We start from the raw sequence: 24,406 nt of genomic DNA, 5'->3' as shown, positions 1-24,406 counted from the left end.
TTATTTCATCTGGAACCGAAGATTCTTTCTCACCTTTTTAGGTCGTTTTTTAAACTAAAGTGGTGAGCAAATTTTCGGATTTGAAGTCACTATATCACTAGCAGTGTTACAAATATTGGTGCTACAGTTGTGAACGTATCGAAAAATAAATCGACAATCAGGTTGACTTGTGATATAGAACGTGAAGTTGACTTGTATAGATATTTCGATTTAAATGCGTTCAGTTGTGTACCGTACAGTACCACTGATGCCCAATTTAATTTATATATTTACAGCACGACTCCTGAATAATCTCGCGGAAAAGTCACATCACTAGAGTAGTTGAAGGAGTCTCGTCGAAAATGACAGTGAGAATTTTTTTCATTGAAAATCTTGCGTGTATCCGACCTAAAACTGATTTCTTCTAGTGACTGGACCCTTTTTTTATTTCTCGTCCTAGAGTTAGAGGCAATGATATTTCAGCATGACTTTGCTTAATGTATTTTTCAGCTGGTGGAAAAAGAAAATGACTTATACGGTTTTACCACTAACGTGCCTACGTTTAGCTGCTTCAACCGTATAAACAAGAATAAAATTTTTTTATTAGTGGACCAGTTGAAAAACAGCTGAAGTAAATTCACGCCGAAACATCAATTCCTCTAACTGTATATGACGATACATACGAGTAATGCTGAATTTGTTTATAAATGAAAATAATAGAAAACAACTAAAATGATTACCGCAGCAGTGTAGTAATATAAGAAGTGTGATTACAGCGTGATTGTCGCATTGTTTTCTAGCTGTTATCCTCTCAGATTGCCAAATGTTACGTTATAAAAGGTCGGATAAATAGTTGACCTACATGTCGATTGAAGAGAGGGTAAATTGTACGTTTTTCTTCCCTAGCTTTGCTTCTTTATATCAGATGTCTCAACATTTTTATTAACAAAATTCATTCACGTACAGTGCAGTTTGGAAATGTAATAATAATATCGTTTTTTGTTTTAAATATTTAATTCTCTTTATTGAAATTGATGTTTACAAAGTGATACACAAACTAACAAAACTACAAAACTTTACAAAATCGTGATTTGTTATCTGTAGTTTAAAGGCTCCTTCAATGACATCACAACGCTATACAATAGACGTTTAACTTAGCGGTAAAAGCGAGTTAACTACTCGAAACGTTTTCTGGGCACATCAAAAATTTGTTTGAGTCCGCCGATAGAGCAAGGCAGGTATGTCAAAATCAACACACCCCTTTATTGGTTATACTGTTTTCATTTATCGATTTTCTACAAATTGTAAACCAGAAACTTTATTAATTTCAAAGTATTTTTTGAGGTATGACTTAAATATGTAGTCGGTAACTGCTCATAGCGTTAACAAGGGTCCATTTTGGAGGTTTTAGTGGTTTTAGTGGCTACCGCTTAAGATTGAACGAAAGCATTTCATCTATGTTTACAACAGAATCGTAGAATCGATTATGATTTCATCAGTCTTCAAATAATTTTTTATGTTAATGCTAGGAGCAGTGTTATTGTAAAAGTGTCCAGACGTACGGTGTAAGAATTATAAGAAGTTACATTTTCAACAATCCAAACATTATACAAACGTAAATGTCGTAACGTTGGTGATGCATGTGGAATGCACAGCGTCGATTGAATTGTAATTGTTGTTTCTTATAATTCCGAGACTGTAATTGATTAGGCTTGGTACAGATTTTTGATCGAGGGGCAGATAATCGTGTAACTTGAGTAACTTGATTTTCTAGTATTCTAAATGACTTCTCTTGTCAATTTCGACTTTTTTTTATTGGCGCGTTGCAACGAAAGGTAGCGGAAATTATCGACCATACTTACGTCCAATGTTCTCTTACATAGAAGTTAGTGTCAACTGTTGAATGTGAAAATCGCGAATACTGTTTTTAAGGCTTTTCTTTGATTTACGATTTCCTCAACAAAGGGTGGAAAGGGATTTTCTATGTTTGTCTTGCCCCTCGATTTAGACTTTAAACTTTTGTTTTGGATATTTTGCGTCCTTTGTATTCTCCAATTCTCCAACGGAGACAATAATGCGATAGAGATAGGAGAATCGATACAAGCCTACGGTTATGAACGACCCATTGGAATTTTGTTCGACAAAAATCGGTAACAAGATCTGACTGAGGTGGTCTTATACGGAAATTTTTTCGATAAAAAAGAGTAATAGAATATAGACTCGTATCGAGTCACTCGATCTCTATGCTGTGTTAGAATAACACTTCCGTTACCTAAAAGTATTGTATTGAACCTATAGCTTCTTTATTTAGGCTGATACAAAAATTACTGTATGAATACTCACAAAGCAGGCGATTTCAATAAATGCAAGTGTTAATTAGCTATAGATTGCATTTTGAATGCAGGTTTGAACTTAACATTTCTTAGAGAAGACGAATGCAATTTGAGCAACATAAAGATGAAACTCTCGGTGTTGTTTTCTTGAATGAAAAATAGCTTCAACACAACAACAACAACAAGAATGCACGCCACCAACAATAATATTTTCTTCCAATATTATACCATTAATGTTGAATTATTGAAAACAGTATAGTGACTGAGTGCTAGCTATCTATTTATTGCTACAGGCATTGCAGTTAAAGAAAGTAAATATTTTGCTATATTAAAGCGTCGTAACATCTCTTTAAAATGTGCAAAATAACATTATACGTATTGACATGATGTTGGTATAATTACGTAATATTTTACGTTTCTGACTGTAAAATGTTTTTCTTAACATTTTCGGCGTCTTATGCCTACTACAGTAGTAAAAAATTTCCTCAATTTCTCATACTTATTTGAGAAGATGCGAACTGAGATATCGCAGAGGTAATTCATGTACGATTATGTTATTCGAGAATTAGATTACGAATCGGTGTGAACTATTTGATGTTTAAGAATTGGGTCCAAATTGAATTATGCGATTGATCTGCCTGTTAACACAACTTTCTTCCATCAACTTTTCTCACCTAAATTATTCCGTCTTAATCAACTAAGCTTATCTTGTTAGACAGTGTTTCACGTTTTTATAACTCTTCCTTTTCATATAAAATACTTACATCGAAAAGAACCTATCCGAAGAAAAAGTGACTTCATCCTCATGATTACTTACCATTACATTTCTATCAATCCAACTGACAACGACCGTACGCTTCTCTTTGAATGTACTGACTTCGTTGTATTTTACAACTGACTTGTTGAATTCCCTATAAATCGGCTTACAGTGAAAACTTCTCAAGATATATCTACGAACCATCATCACACATACTTACCACCTTTTTTTGTGTGATAATAGAGATTGGCGTTTTTAAAATAAGTTTTAGTTTTGCATCAATTATGGATAATTTTTTTTTCTTATGATTAAAATAATGGGGGCACACGTTCAATCGTATAATTACAATTTTAAGGTGATAGTTAAAAAAAGTTGTTCGAGTTTGAGTTTAAACAGCTGGTTTTTTTTGGTTTTTCATAAAATGTTTCGTACACTAACTATATTTGTGTTTTTCATAAATTAGGTTTTATTTACATAAATCAACATGGTAGTTTTTCATCTTCTTTTCTTGCTTAGACTTTAAATTAAGTGTGTACAAAAATATATACACAGCACAGAATTTATTTTATTTATTTATTTTAGAAAATATGTACAACACTGTTTTCATTTCGCATGAAAAAACCGCGTGAAAGTAAAAATGAAAAAAAAAATCAAAATTGACAAAACTGGGATAAAATTTACAAAATAAAAAAATAATAAAAACTTGAGCTGCGGTACAACTGCTTATTTATAGGTTGAATTTCTCACGATTTATATCCTCATTTATGATTCAATCTATAAATAATAATTATGAACCTAACCTATGAACGAAAAAAAAGAAACAACAAAACGAAACAAAAAAAATGAAAAAGGAAAATTAATTAAATATTTTCTATATCAATGAACACATCATTTCCACAGATGCATTGGTATCGTTTAATTTAATTTAATTTTTTTTTGTTTACTGTTCTTCAACGTTTATCCATTTTTTCGTTTTTTTAATTAATTAATTTCTTATTAAAAAATATTTATTATTTTAAATGTATACTTTAGGTACGTTTTCTCTCAAATATCACAAAAAATTACACCAAAATGGGTTTAGTTTATGTTTTTTTTTTTATAAAATGTACGATTACTTTTACGTTTTACATATACTACTTGAATGCATGCACGTTTTTTTTTCTTCATTGAAATAAGCTTTTTAAAATCTCTGAATTTGATAAAAATTGATACCCGCACAGAAAATCATCAATAAAGCCTTAAAAGAGAAAAAAAAATTAAGTCGTGGAGTTTAAAAAATTTTCACATGCTTTCCCGTACTCAAAATTTTATTCTTATAAGCAAAAACACTCTTTAATGCTGAAATTTAATTTTTCGAATATTGTTATTATATTGCACTAGTGTCACAAGTAAAATGTCAAAGTTGCTTCGTTATAATAGCCATTTTACATAAATATAGGAATTTTATACTGATCCGAGGCTGAAGCACATGAAAATCATTAATGTTTACGCCAAATTTTGAAGGCGTTTAAAAATGAAGTGAAACATGGAAATATTGCAACGCGTGCAGCATGTAATAGTATTTTACATGACTAGGGATAAAAAGATGAAAAGTAGAGTTTTCGTGTGAATTTTGTTGATCAGGGGCGAAGCCGAGGTCAATAAACACACGAAAACGAGACTTTTCATTTTTATCCCGGGTTTTGTAATTGATTTTACATGCTGAGGGCGTCGAAAGTAGTGCTTGAAACATGAAAAGTACGGTTTTCGACGCATATACCATGTAAATAATGTTGTTCATACACTGACGGAAAATAGCTAAATTTTTCTCGATAGAAACTGCAGAAAATGGGTACCATTTAGCATCTTAAACTGATGTCATGTCGTCATAACTCAAATTATTTTGATGGTCTCCTTGAGATGTAGATGCCAAAAATTATTGTAAAATAAAATCAAATGTAAAATTGATTGTTGGACTAACGAGTTCTCTCGAGTTTGTTTGTATTGAAAGTATTTTTGTATGTAATATAACGGAAATTTAAAGAAAATTAAAAGGAAAATTGTAATCGAAAGGAAATTAGATCAGATTTCTATACATAGAAAAATTAGGGAAAAATTTACGTGCGGATATGGATTGATATTGAAGCCAACTGTTGCTTTACTTTTCCTCCTCTTAATGTTTAAATATTTAAAAATTGAAAAATGTGCAATGTTCTTTTTTAATGAATGAGATGAAACAGCTATTACAAATATAATTTTTATAATTTTTTAAATTTATTTTTTTTTCTTTTAATTTAAATTTAAATGACTAAACACATTTGAGTATTTATAATGCTTTTTTTAATTAATTTTTTTTAATATTTTTTATAGTCAAAATTGACTTATACAAAAATATAGTTCACTTGACTATTACCCAAATTTTTTTTTCGTTAACATCTAATTAATAATGGATATTATGATCGATCAAATATGACTTCACATATTTGGTGTAGTATTTTTTCATTTAATTTGGTTAAAACTTTAGCACATTTAAGCATTTTTTTTTTTAATAATTAATTCTTTACATGAAACGTTTTTTTTGAAGCTCTGGTTGGTTTTGCGTTTACGCGCATTACATATCAATGGAATGAAAGATTTTGTTCTCCCTCAATTTTGAACTGATTACCGAAGAAATTCCCCTTCACATTACGGTCGAAATTAAAGATCATTTTTTAACGAGAAACGCAAAGAAAACTATGACTCCGGTGAAATACGCACAATTTTATGTTTCTTCCACAATGATATAATGGATTTTCTGAAATGTTTTACAACCCTTAAAGTATTTCTTGTTTTGTAGTTCGTGTGAAAAGTTATGTACATAGCTCGGAATACAGATGAAAAGTCACGTTTACCTCTGACTATTCACCTCGGCCACGCCTCGGATCGCTAAAATTCACACATAAACTTGGCTTTTCATCTATCGATCCCGTTTTATATAAACAACTCAAATTACTTACCGTAAACAGTTAAATAAATTTTGATAATTTACGTTAATCTGCACAAACAAATTGACTATTCCCACAATCAAAACTTTTCTTTGCGTGCAACGATATACATTTGATCTTTTATATCATTCTCTTTCTCAAAAAGAACTATGGGTCGACCGTCTCGTATAATATAAATATGATGTGGTATGACAAAATGTTTCAATAAAGCTTAAAGCAGGACTTTTATAGTCACATTTTCTTCAATTTCCACGACGCAAAAATATTTCTGCGAATCTGCTTTTCAGTCAGCAAGTAGTCTTTAAGGACAATTTGTAAGTTAAACAGAACACAATCCGTTTCAAAATATTTCAGTTCAGTACTTTCGTTTGATTGGATGTAAAATATTAAATTATGGACGAAGAAAGGGGACTTATTGCAAAAGGAAAAATATTTTATCTACAAATCTAAGGGTGCAATGCTATTGTTGATAAGTGAAATAACTCTCTCTCTCTATGTCCATCCTATATAATAAAAATAATATTGATGGAGTGATAAGTTGTATGCATTGTGTTATTCCTAGAGAGACACAGGAACCATGTTATGGCACAAAGGTTTCTTTTCTTTTTTTTAAGTCGGAAAAATGGCACATAGACACTAGTTGCTAATTGTAATATTTAGTAGAACAAACAAAAATAAATAATATTTCGGACTAGAGAATACGCCGTTGTTCTTGCTAAAAACAAAAAAAAAATATCGAAAAAAATGCTTTCATCCCATTGATGTTTATTTTATAAAAAGTTTTTTTTTGTGTTTTTATATTATTTTTTTTTAAATTTAAATTATTGTGTCATTTTTCTTTTATATTTAAATTGTCTTTTCATTTTACTTGAATTTCTTTCCTTTCTTTCATTTGTTGTAATAATTTTTTTCCTTTTTATTAAATTCTTTTCTTCCTTTTTTTATTTTCATTTCATTTAAATTTAAGGTTTAGTTAACTGATGAGAATGTTTAGCCCGTAAGTGGGATCTAAGTGTATCGATTCGACTATATGTTGCCGGACAGTATGGGCACAATGATCTCTGGGCCGTATGTGAATGATAGTGATGCCATCGATTCGTTACTTCTTTACCACATGATCGACATCTCCACATTGTTCCCGGATCACGTGCCGGCGTGAACATATTGTGATAAGACATTGCATGATGATTTCCTCCGTTACCACTGCCATGCAAATGATGATGATGAAATGCAGCTGATTGATGATCGAACAGCGGCGGTAAGTGTCCCCCCGGCCCTGCAACCAACAAACACACCATAGGGCAAATCAGCCCGAAGTTGGAAGAGAAAAATAACAGAGAGAAAGAGAAAAAAAATTGGAAATATTTGTTGGTGATTTTTTTGTATTTTTGCTTGTAAATATTATCAAAGTGTACAAACTTAGCAAAAAATAAAAATAAATTAAAAAAAAACTGGAAGGCATGGAGTGATATTAGTCCAGTATACAAACAATTGGCTTTCTTTTCTTTTCTTTCTTTCGCTCTTTTTTTTAATCTTTTCTTCAAAATATACGATTTCGATTTTAAGTGTTGAATTTTATTCGATAATTTTTGAACGTCTTCTTTACTGTGCCACATAAAAAAAATTCCGTATAAAAGAGGGGGTGTCTCTTTCTCGTCAAATAATAGAAAATTGGCTAGAACACTTTTCATTAAAATTAAAAAAGAAAATTTCAAAAATTAAAAAAAAATAATCAAAAAACATGTACACCGGATCAATATAAATCCTTGCCGAATTTGAATTTGGTAGCATCAAAAATACATCAAAAAGCGTTCATCAGGCAAACTGTATATAGAGGCTTTCATAATATAATTAAGAAAAAAATTGTTGTTGTTGTTGTTGTATCATTATTATACGTCTGAATAATAATTATTTAAAAAAATATACAGAAACTTGTCTTTCTTTTTGTATATTTCTTTTTTTTTTCAAATAAAGCGGGCCGAGGGGATATCTTTTATTTTTCATATTATTTTTTATATCTGTCTTTTATTTCTGACATTATTATTCCTAGAAATGTTCCGGATGTTTGGATCTGGAGTGCATCAACAATGTATCGCTACGTGTGTAAACAGCTGAGCAGAAATTGCACGAATATTTTCCGGGAAAGTGCACATAATAATGATTTCGAATGTTGCATACGATTTTCCCACATTTCAAACATCGTCGACGTTCATCACAATTGCTCACTTTCTCAAATAGGTGAGCAATGCGCCATGTTTTGAGGTCTGGAAGCAATGGACGTTTAAGGACGGAACCGATTTTTAAATAATTTTTTTTTTGGTTTTTTGGTTTTTTTTTGTTGTTTTTTTATTTAAAGTGTTTTTATTACACAACACAATTAATTATATTTTGATTGAAAAATAAATAGTTAAAATTACAAGAAAAATAAATTTAAAGAAAATACTTAGTGATGTATTCAAATTTGTCATCATTTTTTCTTTCTTTTCTTTTTTTTTAGATTGTTCTAATTGTGAAATCAAACAATTAATTTAAAAAAATTTGTTTGTAAAGAAAAAATTAAAGTTTTTTTTTAAATAAAAAAAGAGACGGAAACCATCATTAAATTATAAATTAATTAATTAATTGATAATAATTTGAATTAAAAAATGTAATGAGAATATTCGCAAGCAAAATACAAACCAAGCAAGATGCAGGCAGGTATATAATAATATAATTTTTTGGAAAAAATTTGTTGCTAGTTTTTTCTTGTAGTAAAATATTTGATTTGAAAAACAAAAACAAAAAAAAATTCTGGACAAAACGAGAAATTTTTAAATTAATATTTTTTTTATTTTAACACATAAAGTATACATAAAAAATAGTTTTTTTTGCTATATTTTGTTTATTTAGTTTTTTTTTTCTTTTTGCTTTTAGTTCATTTTCAAACTAATTGACGACAATGCGTAATACATTACTCAATTCACAAAATTTTCATTTGTTTCTTTCTTTTTGTTGCTGTTGTTGTTGAAACTTAAAAATATATTTTTGCTTTTCATAATCGTAATTGTATTCAGATTGTTTTCTGTTTCTAATTTTAAAAATAGTGAAATTATATTAGTAGTTTAGTACGCACAAGGAAATCATTTTTTTTTCTGTCGTATGCTTTGCAACCATCAACAAGTTCAACAATCACCTTAAAATTGGAATCTTCAGAGAAATATTCTATTTTTACTTCCTTCTCTCAATATTCATAATCTTCAGAAGGAAAAAAACATAGTGAATTCGTATTTCGTTCGATTTGTCGACAGAGTTATCATCATTTGGATGTGTGTAACAGACACAATATTTTACAGTTCCCATTTCCCATCTTTCAACATTCTTCCCAATCATAATAATGTGCCCGATTCGAAAGCACCCCCTAACACTTAATAATCGATTCAACTTTGAATAAACTACGGCGAATGGTTCGGTGATTATTCCATCTCGTAATAATAGTTTAGTCGATGATGAACCAGTGGTAAAGCGTGGGTCATAGTTTTTCATAACGTTGCTGATTAAATCACCCCATTATGTGTATTATGTACGCAGTACGTATATACAGGTGATGTGACAAACAACCTTCATAGAACCATTGCATTGACGATCGATATGTTGTAATCTCTTTATTAATGCTGGAACACAGTCAAATTCGCTTAGTGACGTAGGATTAGCTCCTTGGGGGAAAACTCAGTTCATTGGGAAGGTAATTCCTAGGAAGATACGAGATTTAGCTCCGCAGGGATTAGTTCCATATAGGTATCGATACAATAGATGCTAAAGACATACCGACCGTCAATGCAATGCTATTAAAAATTGGACACTCCCAATTGGATATGATGGAAAAATTGTTGAAATTCACTTATTTCACCACATTTTTGTTATTATTTGATACTGAGCTTGTCGCTATTGAACACAATAATCTATTCTCTATGTGGACACGACATCAAATTTAACTCCGAAAAACAGTGGCATTCGAAAGAAAAGTTTGGAAATTGTTCTCAACTTTGGTGCTATCCTAATTTTCTCCAACCCGAAAAATAATTTCTGTCGAACCTGTTTGCGAAAGAATCGAAGTCAGGAGTCACACGTTACATATGTATTAAGATATATACCATCGAGACTGTAATGAATTTCTGATTTATTGGTCAATTTGTAGTGCTATTTTTTTATTGTATATTTATATATAATATAGGGAATTTCTGTGGACTGATGGTTTTGGTATGACTTAAGTTCTACCTTTATTGCAGAAACAGTTATTTTTTGCTTTAATTTTTTTTCTTGCTTTTTTGTTTTGTTTTTTGTTTTGTTTATTGATAAAGAGTATTTTTCATTGTGCTTTGTTGTTTACATTAACATTAATAGTTTCATCTGAAGGTTTTGTTTTAACTAAGAAAAAAATCATTCAAATTATGCAAATAATTCAAAAAATAAAACAATTTGCATCGCTTGGCGAAAACGGAAAGGACAAACGCGCTTTTATGTTTTATATTACAAGTGAGACATCATTTTGAATGTTCGTTCCATAACAGCTTATAAGGTACCAGCTGATATGAGTTCTGTCATTACATGCCTGTCTCACTTGTAATACAATAACCATATTATAGATTTGGAGGCACTGTAAGCAACAGAATATATGTCTCAAACTCATCATGGAACAGGAAAAAAAAAAGATTTTTTTCGGACTAGACAACTGGTGAACTAGTTCTGAAAAATGTTTTTTGTTTGCGAAATTCCACAATGCTAACTAACTAAACTAAAGAGTTAGAGGATTTGTCCTCACAGGTCTGAAATGTGGAAAGAAAATCATGGTCCAATAATAGATGGAATAGTAATTTTTTTTACCTTAATCTCATTAATTTCTCTGATCAGACTGCTATCTCAGCAGGAGAGATAAGCGAAGAACGCTGACTAATGCGATCTAGAACTCAAATCAATCTGTTGAAAATACTCTGCCTTAAACTGCAAAAAATGCAAATGATTTAGGCGGTAAATACATCCGGTCTTACGATTGCATCCGAAAGGGTTTCGTAATTATGATTGTTTAAGAATTTGTCATAGAATGACCATTAAACAGTGATTCTTATTTCCCTATAAATCTTGCGATCTTGACGATTTACAATTTTAAATTGCCGGTTTCACGTTTTCATTTTCATTATGGGGAATAACCTTTTTATTCTGAATATGGCGATTATAAGCAATTTACTTCATCTCAGATGTTATTACATTACCAAGTTTAAAAAAAATCCGAATGAAAGAAAATGAAAATAAAAATAAGAAAATAAAATTGTGCACTCAGTTTTCCTATAAAATATCTACATAAAAAGTTTGTTGTTGTTGCGGAACTTAACGTTTTCTTGTTTTATTGCGAAATACTCTCAAATCTGAAGGTCTAGACAACGGATATTGACAAAGTTCAGCGAATGTTCATTTATTTCATTCATATCGGAACTTTCTGTACAACCAGCCTTTCTTCAGGTCTGAAAATTATAATCGCTTTCCTCAAAAACCTGTACTACTGTATTAGCGATAAGATTTAAATGCAACAGTAAATGCATTTAAGAAAATTACTGTAGTCCTCATATTAATTCGACCCATTCGATAAGTTGAGGAAATGTTGATACACACTTAACTATCAGGAACATCGATAACACACTAGGACGTACGGGAAATAGTTATTTAGCGAGATATGCAAAAATATTTCTTGACGTGTGTGGTGGAATCACACACCAAAGTTGCCTAATGCAAAAAGTATTAAAAATACGTTTTACTCGCGCACCGTATATAGATCTAGAACTTTAGACCTATTTTGCCTCTCTTCGTTCGGACTACACAACATCAAACAAGAACGCAAGTTGCCACTTCTTAGAATTTTTGTCATATGCTAGTTACAGTCAGTTATCTTCGTTCCACTCATAGTTTGAGTCTTTGTTCTATAAAAAAGAATGTAATGGAAAATAGTCGACACGGAAACGATTAAAAAAGATTGGTACTGGAAATGCATCGAGCAACGAGCTCGACATGAGTGACTATTACATAAATATTTCCCTGTTTGTGTTTTCTTTATCTGAGTCTTTGGATTGAATTAGATTAAATCTTCATTTGTTTTTCGATTAACAAACTAAGTCTACAAGGAACAAAACGTAAAAGGCCGAAAGACTAGGACGATTACAATCTACGTGTTTATAATGTACAATTTTAAGTGTTACACTCAATTATAATCGTCCTAAACGCACATCGATGTCTTCCCATTTTTTCCATATACAATTTATCTTTGTCATTCAATGAAAATGTCGTGAATTCCTGATGAAGAATTGTGTATGTTGATCGTAGAGTTGTGCGGAGAAACCCAATAAGAAAATCCTAGTCATATTTTGAATGAAGTTTTAGTTTGAGTTTGTCAAATGTTCTCAGTTTTTATGCTGAGGTCGATGTCCGATGTGTCCCGAATCTGACCACCCCTACGTTATCAAATACCGAGTTTATTTTCTATGAATGTTTTGAGCTTTTCGCTGCTCGTTTTTTATTGAATTTATCCTTGTCGAATCAAATTTCGGAACGGAGCCCGCCCACCTCTAGTTGATGCACTTGAAAAGCTTATTAAAAATTCCTACTTGTCTTGAATGGAAGATTTGCGAGTGTTCATTACAAAAAGAAATTCTTCCTCGTTTTATGTTTTGTCTTTTTCCTTTTTTAAGAAAAAGGATGACACAATTGTTGCATATAAAGTGACCGTGGTATTTCAAATGCAGTAAACAACACGACCCCCAAGTTTTTTTTTGTCTTTTTTGCAATAAACAGATTGATGTCCTCCTTATATTATGACAGAATTGATTAAGGAATAGATCGGAAAACAATAGTTACAGCAGAAGAACTATAACTTTCAGCATTTTATAGAATGTTCACGATCTCAAAATGTCGTTAATTTTCAATTCATTTCAGTACAAAATTTCAAGTAAACTGAAATTGTACTAAAATTTTGTATGAAACTTACAGCAAAAATTACCGGCGTCTTTGCGATCAGCGTTCTGTCCGATTTTTTTACTTTTCCTTTGGATCAGCATGAAACCTTCGGGACACTTGTCGGGTATAAACTAAGCATTAGCGGTGAATCTTGTCGGTATTCCGTAAAATATTTTTGAATGAAACTCATTCGAAAGGTAACCATCGGTTTCAATGTTTTCAGTGAAATATTCTATGAGTATCACGCTTATTTGATCAATATTTAGGCAATTAACGTCACATAAACGCACAAGAAAAACCAATGAAAATAGATTACTACAGTGAACGACATCTCAAATGTCTCACTGTCATTTTTTTCAGAGAATGTCATTGTGAATTTGCAATGACACAATAAAATTCTCAGGAAAATTTGACAGTGAGACATTTGAGATGTCGTTCACTGTAACCCATTATGAACGCACTCATACTTTCTGACGTAATACTTCGTTTACATAAGGTTTAAGGTTCTCATCATACCTTCCTAGTATCATTTTAAAAAAATGTGACAGAACATACACCGTTATGACGACGGGTATAATTCGCATTGTGTTTTGTGTAAACTTTTGACATTTCCCCCAAGTTCAAGTCTTCTAATTTCCCGTTATCAAAACGTTTCCCCGCCGCAACACAGACTATAATACCGAGTTGCCTCACAGTGTTTATATCTTAAAGTAATCATCAAATCCATGCTTTTAATTCAATCTGTTCGTTTGATGTAATAAATGAACGTATTATGACGTTAACGTCGCATTAATTATTGAATGAATAGAATGAATTGGAAGTGAAATTGAAATTGCTGGAAATCATAATTCTATGGCTGTAGAAAACGGAAAGGAAATGTCGACATAAAACTAAAATGAAAATAATAAAAAAAAATGATGGAAGTAAAATTATGTTCTGTGAAATATTATATATAGTAATTCCTTACAAGAAATTTCTTCTTTTATTTTATTTTATTAGACAAAAAATCAGGTATATAATTACTTTTTTCTTTTATTAATAATATCCGTTAAATGGTTATTATAAATAATTATATATTGTTTCGTATTAATTTTTTTTTCTTCTTTTTCAAATATGGTTAATTCAATTACGTTTTATAGTTACGACTTTTTAGTTTGGTTTTATTTTCAATTCTGTGTTTTTTATTCTCTTCGTTTTCTTTCTATTATTTTTTTATTTATTTATTTTCGTTTTTTTTTTTTTCACTTTAATAATAGTACTTTTTAATGCATTATTATTTCAAAAAAATTAAACAACTAGTAATATTGCACGTTCGGTTCGATTATATTTTTTTGGGTTTAGCACCATACCATTTTTTTCTATCTATCACAATCTTGGTTCACAGTTTTTTTTTTTTGATTCAATAAAATATTATTTTAAAATCATTATTTCGCCGAATGAAATACTGTTTCTAAAATAGTATTCTATCTTACTTTCTTCACCCATTCGAAAAATTTGATTCAAAATTTAGTAAATTTTCTATTAAAAATTTTGTTTAGTTTAATTTAAACTTATAGCCGAAATTTGACGATATTTTTCTTCCCCAATTTTTGTAATTTTTTAAATTCATTCGATGAAGACACGACATATTTTTCTTTCTTTCTTTCCAATAATTGTAATATATGAATAATTGTATGGATATTAAATATTGATATTATATAAAAAAGAAAATAAATGTTTCTCTTTCTTATAATAAAAAAATACAAAAAAAAAACAAAAAAGAAAAAAATAATTATTCAATAAAAACTAGAGATATAAATTGTAAAATTGTATTAACCTTAAAAAAACTAAATTATCAATTATAGTTATTTTATGCCCGTTTTAGTTATTGCAATATGTTGAACTGATGTCGAGAGTAGATGCTTGGAAGTGTGGATTATGAAGATTTTTTTTCGGTGTTACTTTCACTTTATATTTTATTTAATTAGTCCTTTTCGTTTTGTGTCTATAAAATTAGTTTTAATTAAATGCATAGCAAAATAATTGTATCACGACGACGACGACGACAACACGGCGGCCTCAAAAAGTTGTATAGTTTTATTGAAAGGATTTACAAATTTGTAATATATCCAAAAATCCAAAACATTATTCTCAACAAAATAATTACATGTATAAAAATATATTATATTTATGTTGTATGTTGTTTTTACTTTTTATTTTATTTTTTAAATATTTTGCGCGTAAAAAAGCACAACTTGACGTTTCTGTTTAGCTAGATAGAAAATATAATTTATAAAAATAAGTTAATCATAGAGTTAATGAAACAAATAACAAATATAAATGTACAATAATAAAGTGTATGTTTTTGTATAAAAAAAGCTTTCAGGTTAATAATAGTAAAATAGTGAATAAATCAATCAAAAAAATAATTAAATTATAAATTAATAAAAACAATAATTATTTACGAAAATACATAATAATTAACGTTCTCTGGCAAAAAAAATTAATTAAATAGATTAATGTAAAAAGTATAACATTTATAAAATAATTAAATTTTCTATTAAATAAAATCTCTATTAAATAACTTTGTTATTTATTGTAATAAGTTGGATTACCAAACCGAATTTCTTCTCCTTCTTTATAGACTTTAAGTCTGCTTCCCTTACTTAAAAAAAAATTGTTACATTGCCTAACATTTTAAAGCCAACCTAAAAGAAGTATTATTTTTTTTCGATAATTTTGACATTTCCGAGTGTTTAAAACGTCAAATCACATTATTATTTAATCCGGCTGTCTTTATCACATGTACTCGCATGTTAACAGGAAAACCAATGGACAAATGACAGTAGACATTTTAAACACTCGAAACCTCAAAAACATTGAAAAATAAAAGTATAATTCGGTACAGTGGCTTTGTAATGTTAGTGTAAATTTTTGCCTCGAACAAAATGTAAATTTAAGTTAAAGCTCTTCTTCGAATTAGCAAACGTCAATTTTTTCTTTTTATTTCTTTTTACTATAAAAATCAATGTGTCTATACTCCAAAAATATAATTTCTTTTCTGTTAAATATAAATTCGAGTTTAAAATAAAACTTGAATTTATCAAGAAAGGGAAAAATACAAACGAAAGAGCTTTCTCCTCTTCAATACCCTTACATTTAATTGAATAGAAGGCCTCAAACACGTGTAAAAAATCGAATATATAAATAAAAAAATTTAATTTTTTAGTAAAAACTTTTCTTTTTCTCGATGATGAATTTAAATACGAAACTATTCATCGTGTACATGATTTTTCTTTTCTTTTTGTGAAATCGTCTTCTTCTTTTTCTTTATTTTATTTTTTTAAATATTATCAACCACCTTCACATCATAATAATTTTTCATTTCATCTGCATGAAACATTACTACAATTCGAGATTCCATAAGAACTTTATTCACTGTTGATATTTGGACATATAAATAATCCGAGTAGTTGGCTGTATCAGTCAGACGATCCAGTTTGTGATTGAGCCATAAATGCAGCTGCAGCAGCAGCTGCCGTAACTGCCGCATGCGACGTAATCGACGGTCCTAACAGATTTTCAAATTTTCTCGTATCCGGATTGTACATGGGATGTTTGAATTTGCAATGGGTGCGCAAATTATCGCTGCGGGTGTATGTTGCACGGCACAGTGGACACTCGAATCGGCCGGGGAAGTGGACATGGTAATGGTTGCGAATGTGGGTGACCACTTTACCGCACAATTTGCACCGATGTAGATTGCAGCCGCCGGACAGGCGTTCGAATGTGAGCCGCATGTGCCAGGCCTTACTGCCTGCAACACATAAGACGCGATTTTTGTTTTATGGGCATTCAATCAAAAATTGAATTTAGTTTTATTTCTGATTTTTTTTTTGGTTTTAATTAATTAATTTTTTTGTTTGTTTGTTTTGTTTAAGGTTTGCTTTTCTATATATTTTTTTACATTTTAACCATTTGTTACTTGAGTTGCTCTTGTTTATTAGATTGATTAGATTATAAAAAGGTTGTATAAAAACACAATCAATTTCATTTTGTAAAAGTTAATTTGTCATTAAAATAGCTTTTTACTAAAATTATTATTATTAAAAAAAATTATGTGTAGTGTGTGTTTTGTGTGTATATTGTAAGAAAAAAAAGGGGGTATTATACTCAATAAACCATTTAGATTGAATCATTTGCGAATAAAAAGTAATATTATACCAGCACCATGTAGGAAATATATATTCTTCAAACCCAACTAAAAAAAATCATTTAAAAAAGGCAATTCCATAATTTTTACAGCTGCAATTTGTTTTACACAACTTAGATTACAAAATAGTCATAAAAGATTAAACGTTAGTCAACGTTTGTCACCTAAACATATGAATGTGAGACCACTCCATACTATAAAATCGATAGGAAACAAATTTATCTAAAATGTAATGAAAGAAATTCTTTTCAGAACGAGAAGTGTCCCTTTTATATTGCAACGAGTGTGTATATTATTCTATTGTACTTTCACCTCGTATTATGTGCATATAATATAGAGCGCTACCAGAAACATGCCTAACGGATAGTTTTATGTAATTTTTGGGACTATATCTTATCAAAAGCTGGAAACTCGATAAAAATTCTTTTTTCCATGACATGAAAATTTACAATATCATTGTCACCGTAGTATAGTTCTACAGCCCTTTCGATCATTCGAAAAACTAAAGTCTGATTCGTTCTTTCTTTCATAGTTTTTTTTCCGCATTTCATTCGGTCGGGAATAAAGAAAAACGACGGTGACATCCCTATAATGTGCTAATGCATGAATGTTGCAAGAGCAAAATTAAGTCATGTATATAAAGATGTCGTCTTTGAGAATTTACTTTTTCAATTGGCTTTTTTTCGATGATCTATGAATTCGTTCACTACCGTCATCATCATTTGTGTACAGGTTGGGAGATTGACGATTTCCAGGAGATTGATTTTTTTTTTCTTTGCATAAGTTATTGGATTAGCTTAATTTTGATGTATCTTTGTGCTTTCAAAAACTTTTTTTTTTAGATTTTTCGTTTATACCAAAATGGAGAGAAACTTTGGCTAATAATTTATTTATTGTTGTGTAGCCTTAATATTTTGACAAATATGCATTGGTTGTTGTGAAATGTATGAAACGGAAGTATAGCCGCTTCTACTTCGAAGAAAACATTTAGTTATAAGTCACCATAAGGACTATGTGATTTTTTCAGTGATTTTCTGAAGGTTTGATGAACTAAGTTTAACATTTAAAAAATACGCTCCGTCACCTGACAATCAATGAATTTTAGACATGAGTAGCAGTGACAGTTAAGAAACCTACCATTCTGAAATCTGAAGGAGTCATTCATGGTAAATTTTTTGAATTTTTATTTTCTCAGTTAGAATTTGTTAGAAATTAAGTATTTTAGAGATGGGACTTATTAGGCTCAGTTAAAATTCACAAAAATTAACATATTCTTGTTGATTTAAGTGAGGTTTTCTTTTGGTAAAATTCATTTTCGAATGTAAGATTTTCACTCTCTCTCTCTCTATCATCTATTATGTAGATTTATTAACGGAAAAATTAGCGTCTAAATATTGAATTTGGGGCATCGAAAAGTTCCAGATAAATACTTTCATAGTGACGAGAGCCAGCGTGTTAAGCGGTTCAGGTGTTTTCATTTCTGATAATTGATTTGTACAGACATTGAAAATATGGGAGTTGGATGAAAATATTAGGTCGCAATGTTATTAATAGCAATACTAAATTATAGCTGGGATATTAAAGTTGATGTTGGCAAAAAATATTTTTAGAACTTCAATATTAGTGATTTGGGTTTTTTTTATTATTACGAAATGGTTGAAAACATCAAATGAATTCAAATGTAGAGCATTTTTCAGTCTGAAAATTAATTCGTTTTTAATTTCTTTAATAATTTTAAACTGATATAAAGCACCGTAGTTTCCTACAGAATCAGAACAGAAACTGACACTTTACCAGTGATCGGTGAAAATGTTTTTGAAGACAATGTGAGAAAATGTTACGGGAATGCTTGAGTATTTTAGGTCTTAAAACCAACACTTTTTTTTGCAATAAAAAGGTTAGTCGATTTTCTACATACTCAGATAAATGACTACCTGATTCGGAAAAATAAAGCAACTGCAAATCAAATGTATTTGATCGTTTGGTTTATTTTTGAAAAATCTTACACCAAATAAAACCCGTTAGTGGGGTGTCTTATTCAGCCCTATAAAATATTCTTCAATTGAAAATATTATTCTGAATTGAAATTAGTTTTTATTTTGTGATTAATAAATTATTATAACGTTAGCTGCTTGTAGTTTTGTTATTTAAAAAAAAGTTAAAGGATTTTTTTTTCATTATTTTGCGATGTGATTTAATTAATTTTCTTTTAATAAAAGTATTCATGCACCAAAATAATAAATACAAAAATTTGAAAAAAAAACTGATTTAAAGTAAGTGAAAAAATGTTTTTTAATTTTTTTTTTATTAAAGATGTGGGTGAAAGTAAAAAATTAGAAAAATGAAGCTAGGATACAAAAAAAAATATTTTCGTTTTTTTTGCTTCTCTTCAATCAATTTTTAATATATTCATCGGTATAATATTTAAAAGTGCGACTAATTGATGAAATTTATTCAATCAATTTAAAACGAAAACAAAAAAAAATGTTAAAAGCAAATAATGCGCAATTTTTTTGGTGATACTCGGTTGGTAATATATTGTGTAATAATATTCGAAAAGAAGTAAGTTGTTGACCCGCGGACAATTGACTTTTTTCGGTCCACATTTTAAAACACATAAACGGCGATTTATACATAATAGAGGAATATCATATCCTATTCAGAATATTATACTGTTTCCTGCTGTTATAAGATAAAATCAACTTTTTCTATTTGATTCGTTTGAGATTGTTAGTTGTACCTATATGTTTTCATTGGTAGTATACACAGGTGCCTCACAAGCGAAAATCAGAAAACACAAATTTTTTCAGAAAATGGGACGCAGAAATTTCTTCTTTCTTTACAAAAATAAAAAATTAATTTTTTCGAACAACAAAGTCTGGAACAAAAACCCATTGTTTTTTTTTTTCATTTTCAAACTTTAATTTTACATTAGAATATTTCTCAAATATATTTTTCAAATATAATTTACTCTCTTTCTCTTATTTATTTATTTTACTGTTTCTACTGTTTCTTTTTTTTGCATTAATTTACAACATTTACTTTTTTCCATTAATTTTTTTACTGGTTTTGTGTTTATTTATTAATATTTTTTTCTCCTTTTTTTATTTTATTCATTACTTGTCAACTTTTATATTTAATTTTTTTTTGCTTTATTATTATTATTATTTTTTGCAAATTTTCTTTATATATGTACATACTGGCTAAAGAATCTATCTGTAACATCGGCATGTTTAATTTTACAGTGAGCTTTCATATTGTCACGGCGCGTAAACTTTTGACCACACACAGGACATTCATGACTCTGCGGTCGATGAATGTTGGCATGATGCCATCGATTGCTTACAGTTTTATGACAACTAATGCATCGATATAACGTTGGAAATGTGCCGGCTAGCTGGACGAACAGAGACGAATAGTCGATGTTGTGATCTCGACGCGTTATTGATGAACCATTCATGCCATTTTCCATCATCGTGTGGCCAATATTAAGTAGTGTTTGGTGACAACGTGACGCCATCAATGGCTGCAGAACGTTTCTTTCACCTGCAATACACAGGCAACAATGGCGTCACGATACGCCTCACCATACACATTCAAAAAATAACTTTGGATGCACTAACACTTAATATACAATATTGCATATATATATAATATATGTAGTATGGACTATGTATAACCAAATCAATTTATAAAAAAAAAATCAAAAGAAAAATAAAAAATAATTCCAAAAGATAAAAAATGAAAATTGAAACGTAAAAAAAATAGTTTGACGTATTGCGGCGATCAATAAATCAATTTTTTTAATATATATTTTGTATACAAACTCATATCATGATAAATCTATTCAATAAAATAAAACAACAGGTACATTCTACGTTTTACGCAATTAAATAACGAACCAAATCAAAGGAAATAAATGAAAAAAAAATAAGAAAAAAAATATTAAAAATTCAAATAAAAAATCATTTACGACTATCAATGTTTACAGGCTTTCATTTTCATCTAATATGTTCGAGTCTATAACAAATTATTTTCGGATGAATATTTCTGTCTCTATGGTATGCACATCAACAATATATTTAACGAAAGAATTTTAAAACAAAAATCCTTATAATAGTTCATTTTTAAGGACTCGGGTTGGACTTGGGTTGGAAGGATGTTGAAATTAACTCAAACATAGGATATTTGCTAGTTTTGTGAACAACAAAAAAAATCCAAAAAAAAGTAAATTAAACTAATGGAAATGAAAAAAAATAAAAAAAATAATTAAAATTCATCTATGTGTGCACTTTTTCACACGTCATTTCAACGAAATTAAAAATAAATAAACTTTGTGAGGCACCAGTGTCAAACACATAACATTATTATTTTCAATAAATTTAACCCATCATGCATTCTTTATGTTAGAAGCTATTCCCGAACTCGTTGAACAAATCTGGTGGAATATGGTGGCTCTAACTCTCAAACAGTTACATTGACCATTTAATTAAATCAAATTCGGATCAACCACAAGAGCAAAGAGAATGTGATGTTTGGCCGAAACAAAATTATCGGCAGTTCAATTATACCATAGCCTGAGAGTAACACATTTCGGAAAGTTAGGTAAATAACGGTAATAAAATTCAGAACATTTCGATAAGATGCAAAAGATTTCGAGACTTGCAGTATGCGATTATATTCGGGCTACGTCTTTTGCGCATGTCAACTGACAGAACTGTGTCTAGAAAAGCTCACATTGCGTCACTGGTATTCTGGAAGGTCGAAACGTTTTAAAAACAGATATGGAATGTCTTGTCTCATGTGTATTCAGCTAAATATGGTTGAGGTGTCCAGATAACAGGTCACACTAATCTCAATCCCCGAGAGATTAAAATTTGCTGAATTATTTCAGAAGAAACAAACAAGAACGATGCCCTCTCCAGACTGCAATGAGGGAAGTTAGAGGACTGAAAATTGATAGACTCCTGTTTACAGTGAGGCCTCAGTGAGAAACACAAAGTGTCAAATGCTAAGGTTTGCGCGAGTAGATATCGAGAAAGTGCGTTAACGATTACGAAGAACATTGATTCCTAACACATAAAGAAATTTCGACTTCTCAACAAACAACAACAAGCAATTTATTTGTGTTCAATGTTTTGTTTACACCTACATAAGCTCTCTTAGCATTAATGAACTACGAGGCAATAATAATCCCATTGTCACACTACAAATCTCATTGACATACGAACGGTGTTCAAAATTGTAGAGCACTACAGTTGTGTAGTGGAATTTCGAATTTGTTAGATACACTTTGGAGCTGATTACAATAGTAAAAAAAAAAGCTGAGACGACCCTGTACGGCACATTACACGGGGCTGTACGCATCAGCTAAAAAGAGCTATTTAAAATGATTTGGTTGTCAGTACAAATAGATGTTAATGAGCTCTAATTAAACTCGTAGTTATGTAATTCCCGAAAATGTTGTGCGAGCAGAGTGATAAGACAAATTTGTGTATAGTATAATTATGTCACTGCACCGAATGCATGACATTTAATTAATGTTGACGCAGGAGTGCAGTTTACGTTTATATTTCGCAAATATTCCATTGCTCTACATTGAGTAATGATTTCATAAACTGTAATTAAATACTTTTCCATGCTACGCCCCCCGCAAGATTAAATTTAATTTTGTGAGGGGAATACGTAGTAAAAACGATACCCAGGAACGGATGCCACATTTTTACGATGTCACCGACGACATTCGATATTTAATAACGAAACTATGTTTCAATAATTAAATTATCGATTGGGTCATCTAATTTTATGGAAGGAACATTTTTAGCCAACTCCATGCATATTCTGTGATAACATCGACAGACAAACAATTATGTTGACTATTTTCGTCCGTCATAGGAATGTGACATCATTCGTCCGATCATCTGCATCCGATGCAGGGAAGACACACAAATCAACCGGTGCCGTATTGAAATATGTTCTATAATGAGTCGGAATGTAGACAAACATATCGATTCATTGTAGAATTTGGCAATTATTTGAGTGGACCGAGAGCTTGTATGCATATCAGCCCATTGTAAGCCTACGGTCTGAACCCTATGCCATGTTGTTATTCTACTTGATACGATAAATATATTTGTGCTACGAGTTTTTTTTTTATTGAATGCTAGGAGAGCCCAAGCGAGTGAAGACCTAGTTTATATCTGAGCCGTTACGCGTAGCATAAAATCGGGATTTCAAAAAAAAATTTTTATTGAAAAATCTGTTGTGTCAGACAAGTTGAAAATTCCAAAATTGTTTCTGACTTACTTGCCCTTTTAATAAAAATTTTTGTCTTCAAATTGCATTTTTCATTTAGTGCCATTGGCATCATTGTTTGGCTTCACTAAATTTGGTGAATTTTTTAGTGATATTTGGTGAAATATTTCTCAATGTTGGGCTTGGATTTTCATCAATGTGTGAGGATTGCTAAACACTCGTAAGGGCTATCCTAGCGCTGAAAGCCAATAGTCGTAAAACAAATGTCTGTCGTATCAGGTAACGTAATAATACGGTTGTAAGTCGCAGCCCGGAGAGGCTGATCGATTTCCTAATAACTTAAAGTAACGACACCAGTTAATCGGATGGTGTAGGAGAAATAGACATGACTTTGACACACAAATATACCTAACCATTAGAAATCTTTGTATAATTTTGTAACTAGTATATCATTAGACGATAATAATGTATTTAACGCGAGAATACGATGCACTCCAGTCAGTTTATTGTTTGTTAAAAAAAATTAATAAAGAAACGGAACACATCACAAAATCCATTGATTGTAAAAAAAAGCTTCGTGATTTTTTGAATTAAACCAAAAATTCATTTAAAAAAAAACTTGTAGAAGACGCAGCTATAAAAATTTAGAATGTCCGTCGATCAAGTATCGTACGTATATAAATGAAATTTTTTGCAATTTATTCAATGTATTTAACATTTTGGGGCCAATTGCTGGGACATATTTATTAAAAATTGATATCAAAACAACATTTCAGCTCTATGTTAACAAATCGTAGATCATAGAAATAACTTGTTTCCACTCGTTGTGAATTAGAACATTTCTCTTTGTTTTCCTTCGGTAAACTTTTCAACGAACAGTTTTTTATATTTCTCAAATACAATTCTCAAAAAAAAATATTATTTTAATCGTTATGTAAATGTGGTCAAC

The 24,406-nt window shown here is 30.1% G+C and overlaps 1 protein-coding gene and 1 long non-coding RNA gene across 9 annotated transcripts in view; both read right to left on the bottom strand.

The window, feature by feature from the left end:
* Positions 1-6,986: 6,986 nt before the first annotated feature.
* LOC119069895 (sex determination protein fruitless) overlaps positions 6,987-24,406 on the bottom strand; it is an 88,193-nt gene continuing 70,773 nt past the window's right edge. For 3 of the 8 annotated variants that reach the window (XM_037174105.1, XM_037174102.1, XM_037174104.1), the window contains one exon: positions 6,987-7,308. In XM_037174105.1, coding sequence (XP_037030000.1) covers positions 6,995-7,308 — 314 coding nt within the window. In that variant the 3' untranslated portion in view covers positions 6,987-6,994. Of the gene's footprint in view, positions 7,309-7,771; positions 8,297-14,197; positions 16,807-20,335; positions 20,749-24,406 lie in introns of those variants that run through there. The other 5 variants (XM_037174101.1, XM_037174099.1, XM_037174100.1 and 2 more) reach the window with 3 other exon arrangements.
* Positions 10,335-13,388, bottom strand: LOC119069902. The gene is made up of 2 exons (XR_005086426.1): positions 10,617-13,388; positions 10,335-10,579 (listed from the first exon to the last, which is right to left on the bottom strand). It is a non-coding gene; the product is annotated as an uncharacterized LOC119069902 (long non-coding RNA).

Source organism: Bradysia coprophila (assembly GCF_014529535.1).
Source record: "Bradysia coprophila strain Holo2 chromosome X unlocalized genomic scaffold, BU_Bcop_v1 contig_416, whole genome shotgun sequence".
Taxonomy (NCBI): domain Eukaryota; kingdom Metazoa; phylum Arthropoda; class Insecta; order Diptera; family Sciaridae; genus Bradysia; species Bradysia coprophila.
The sequence above is the reverse complement of the archived record's forward strand: the minus strand, read 5'-3'. Positions and strand labels throughout refer to the sequence as shown.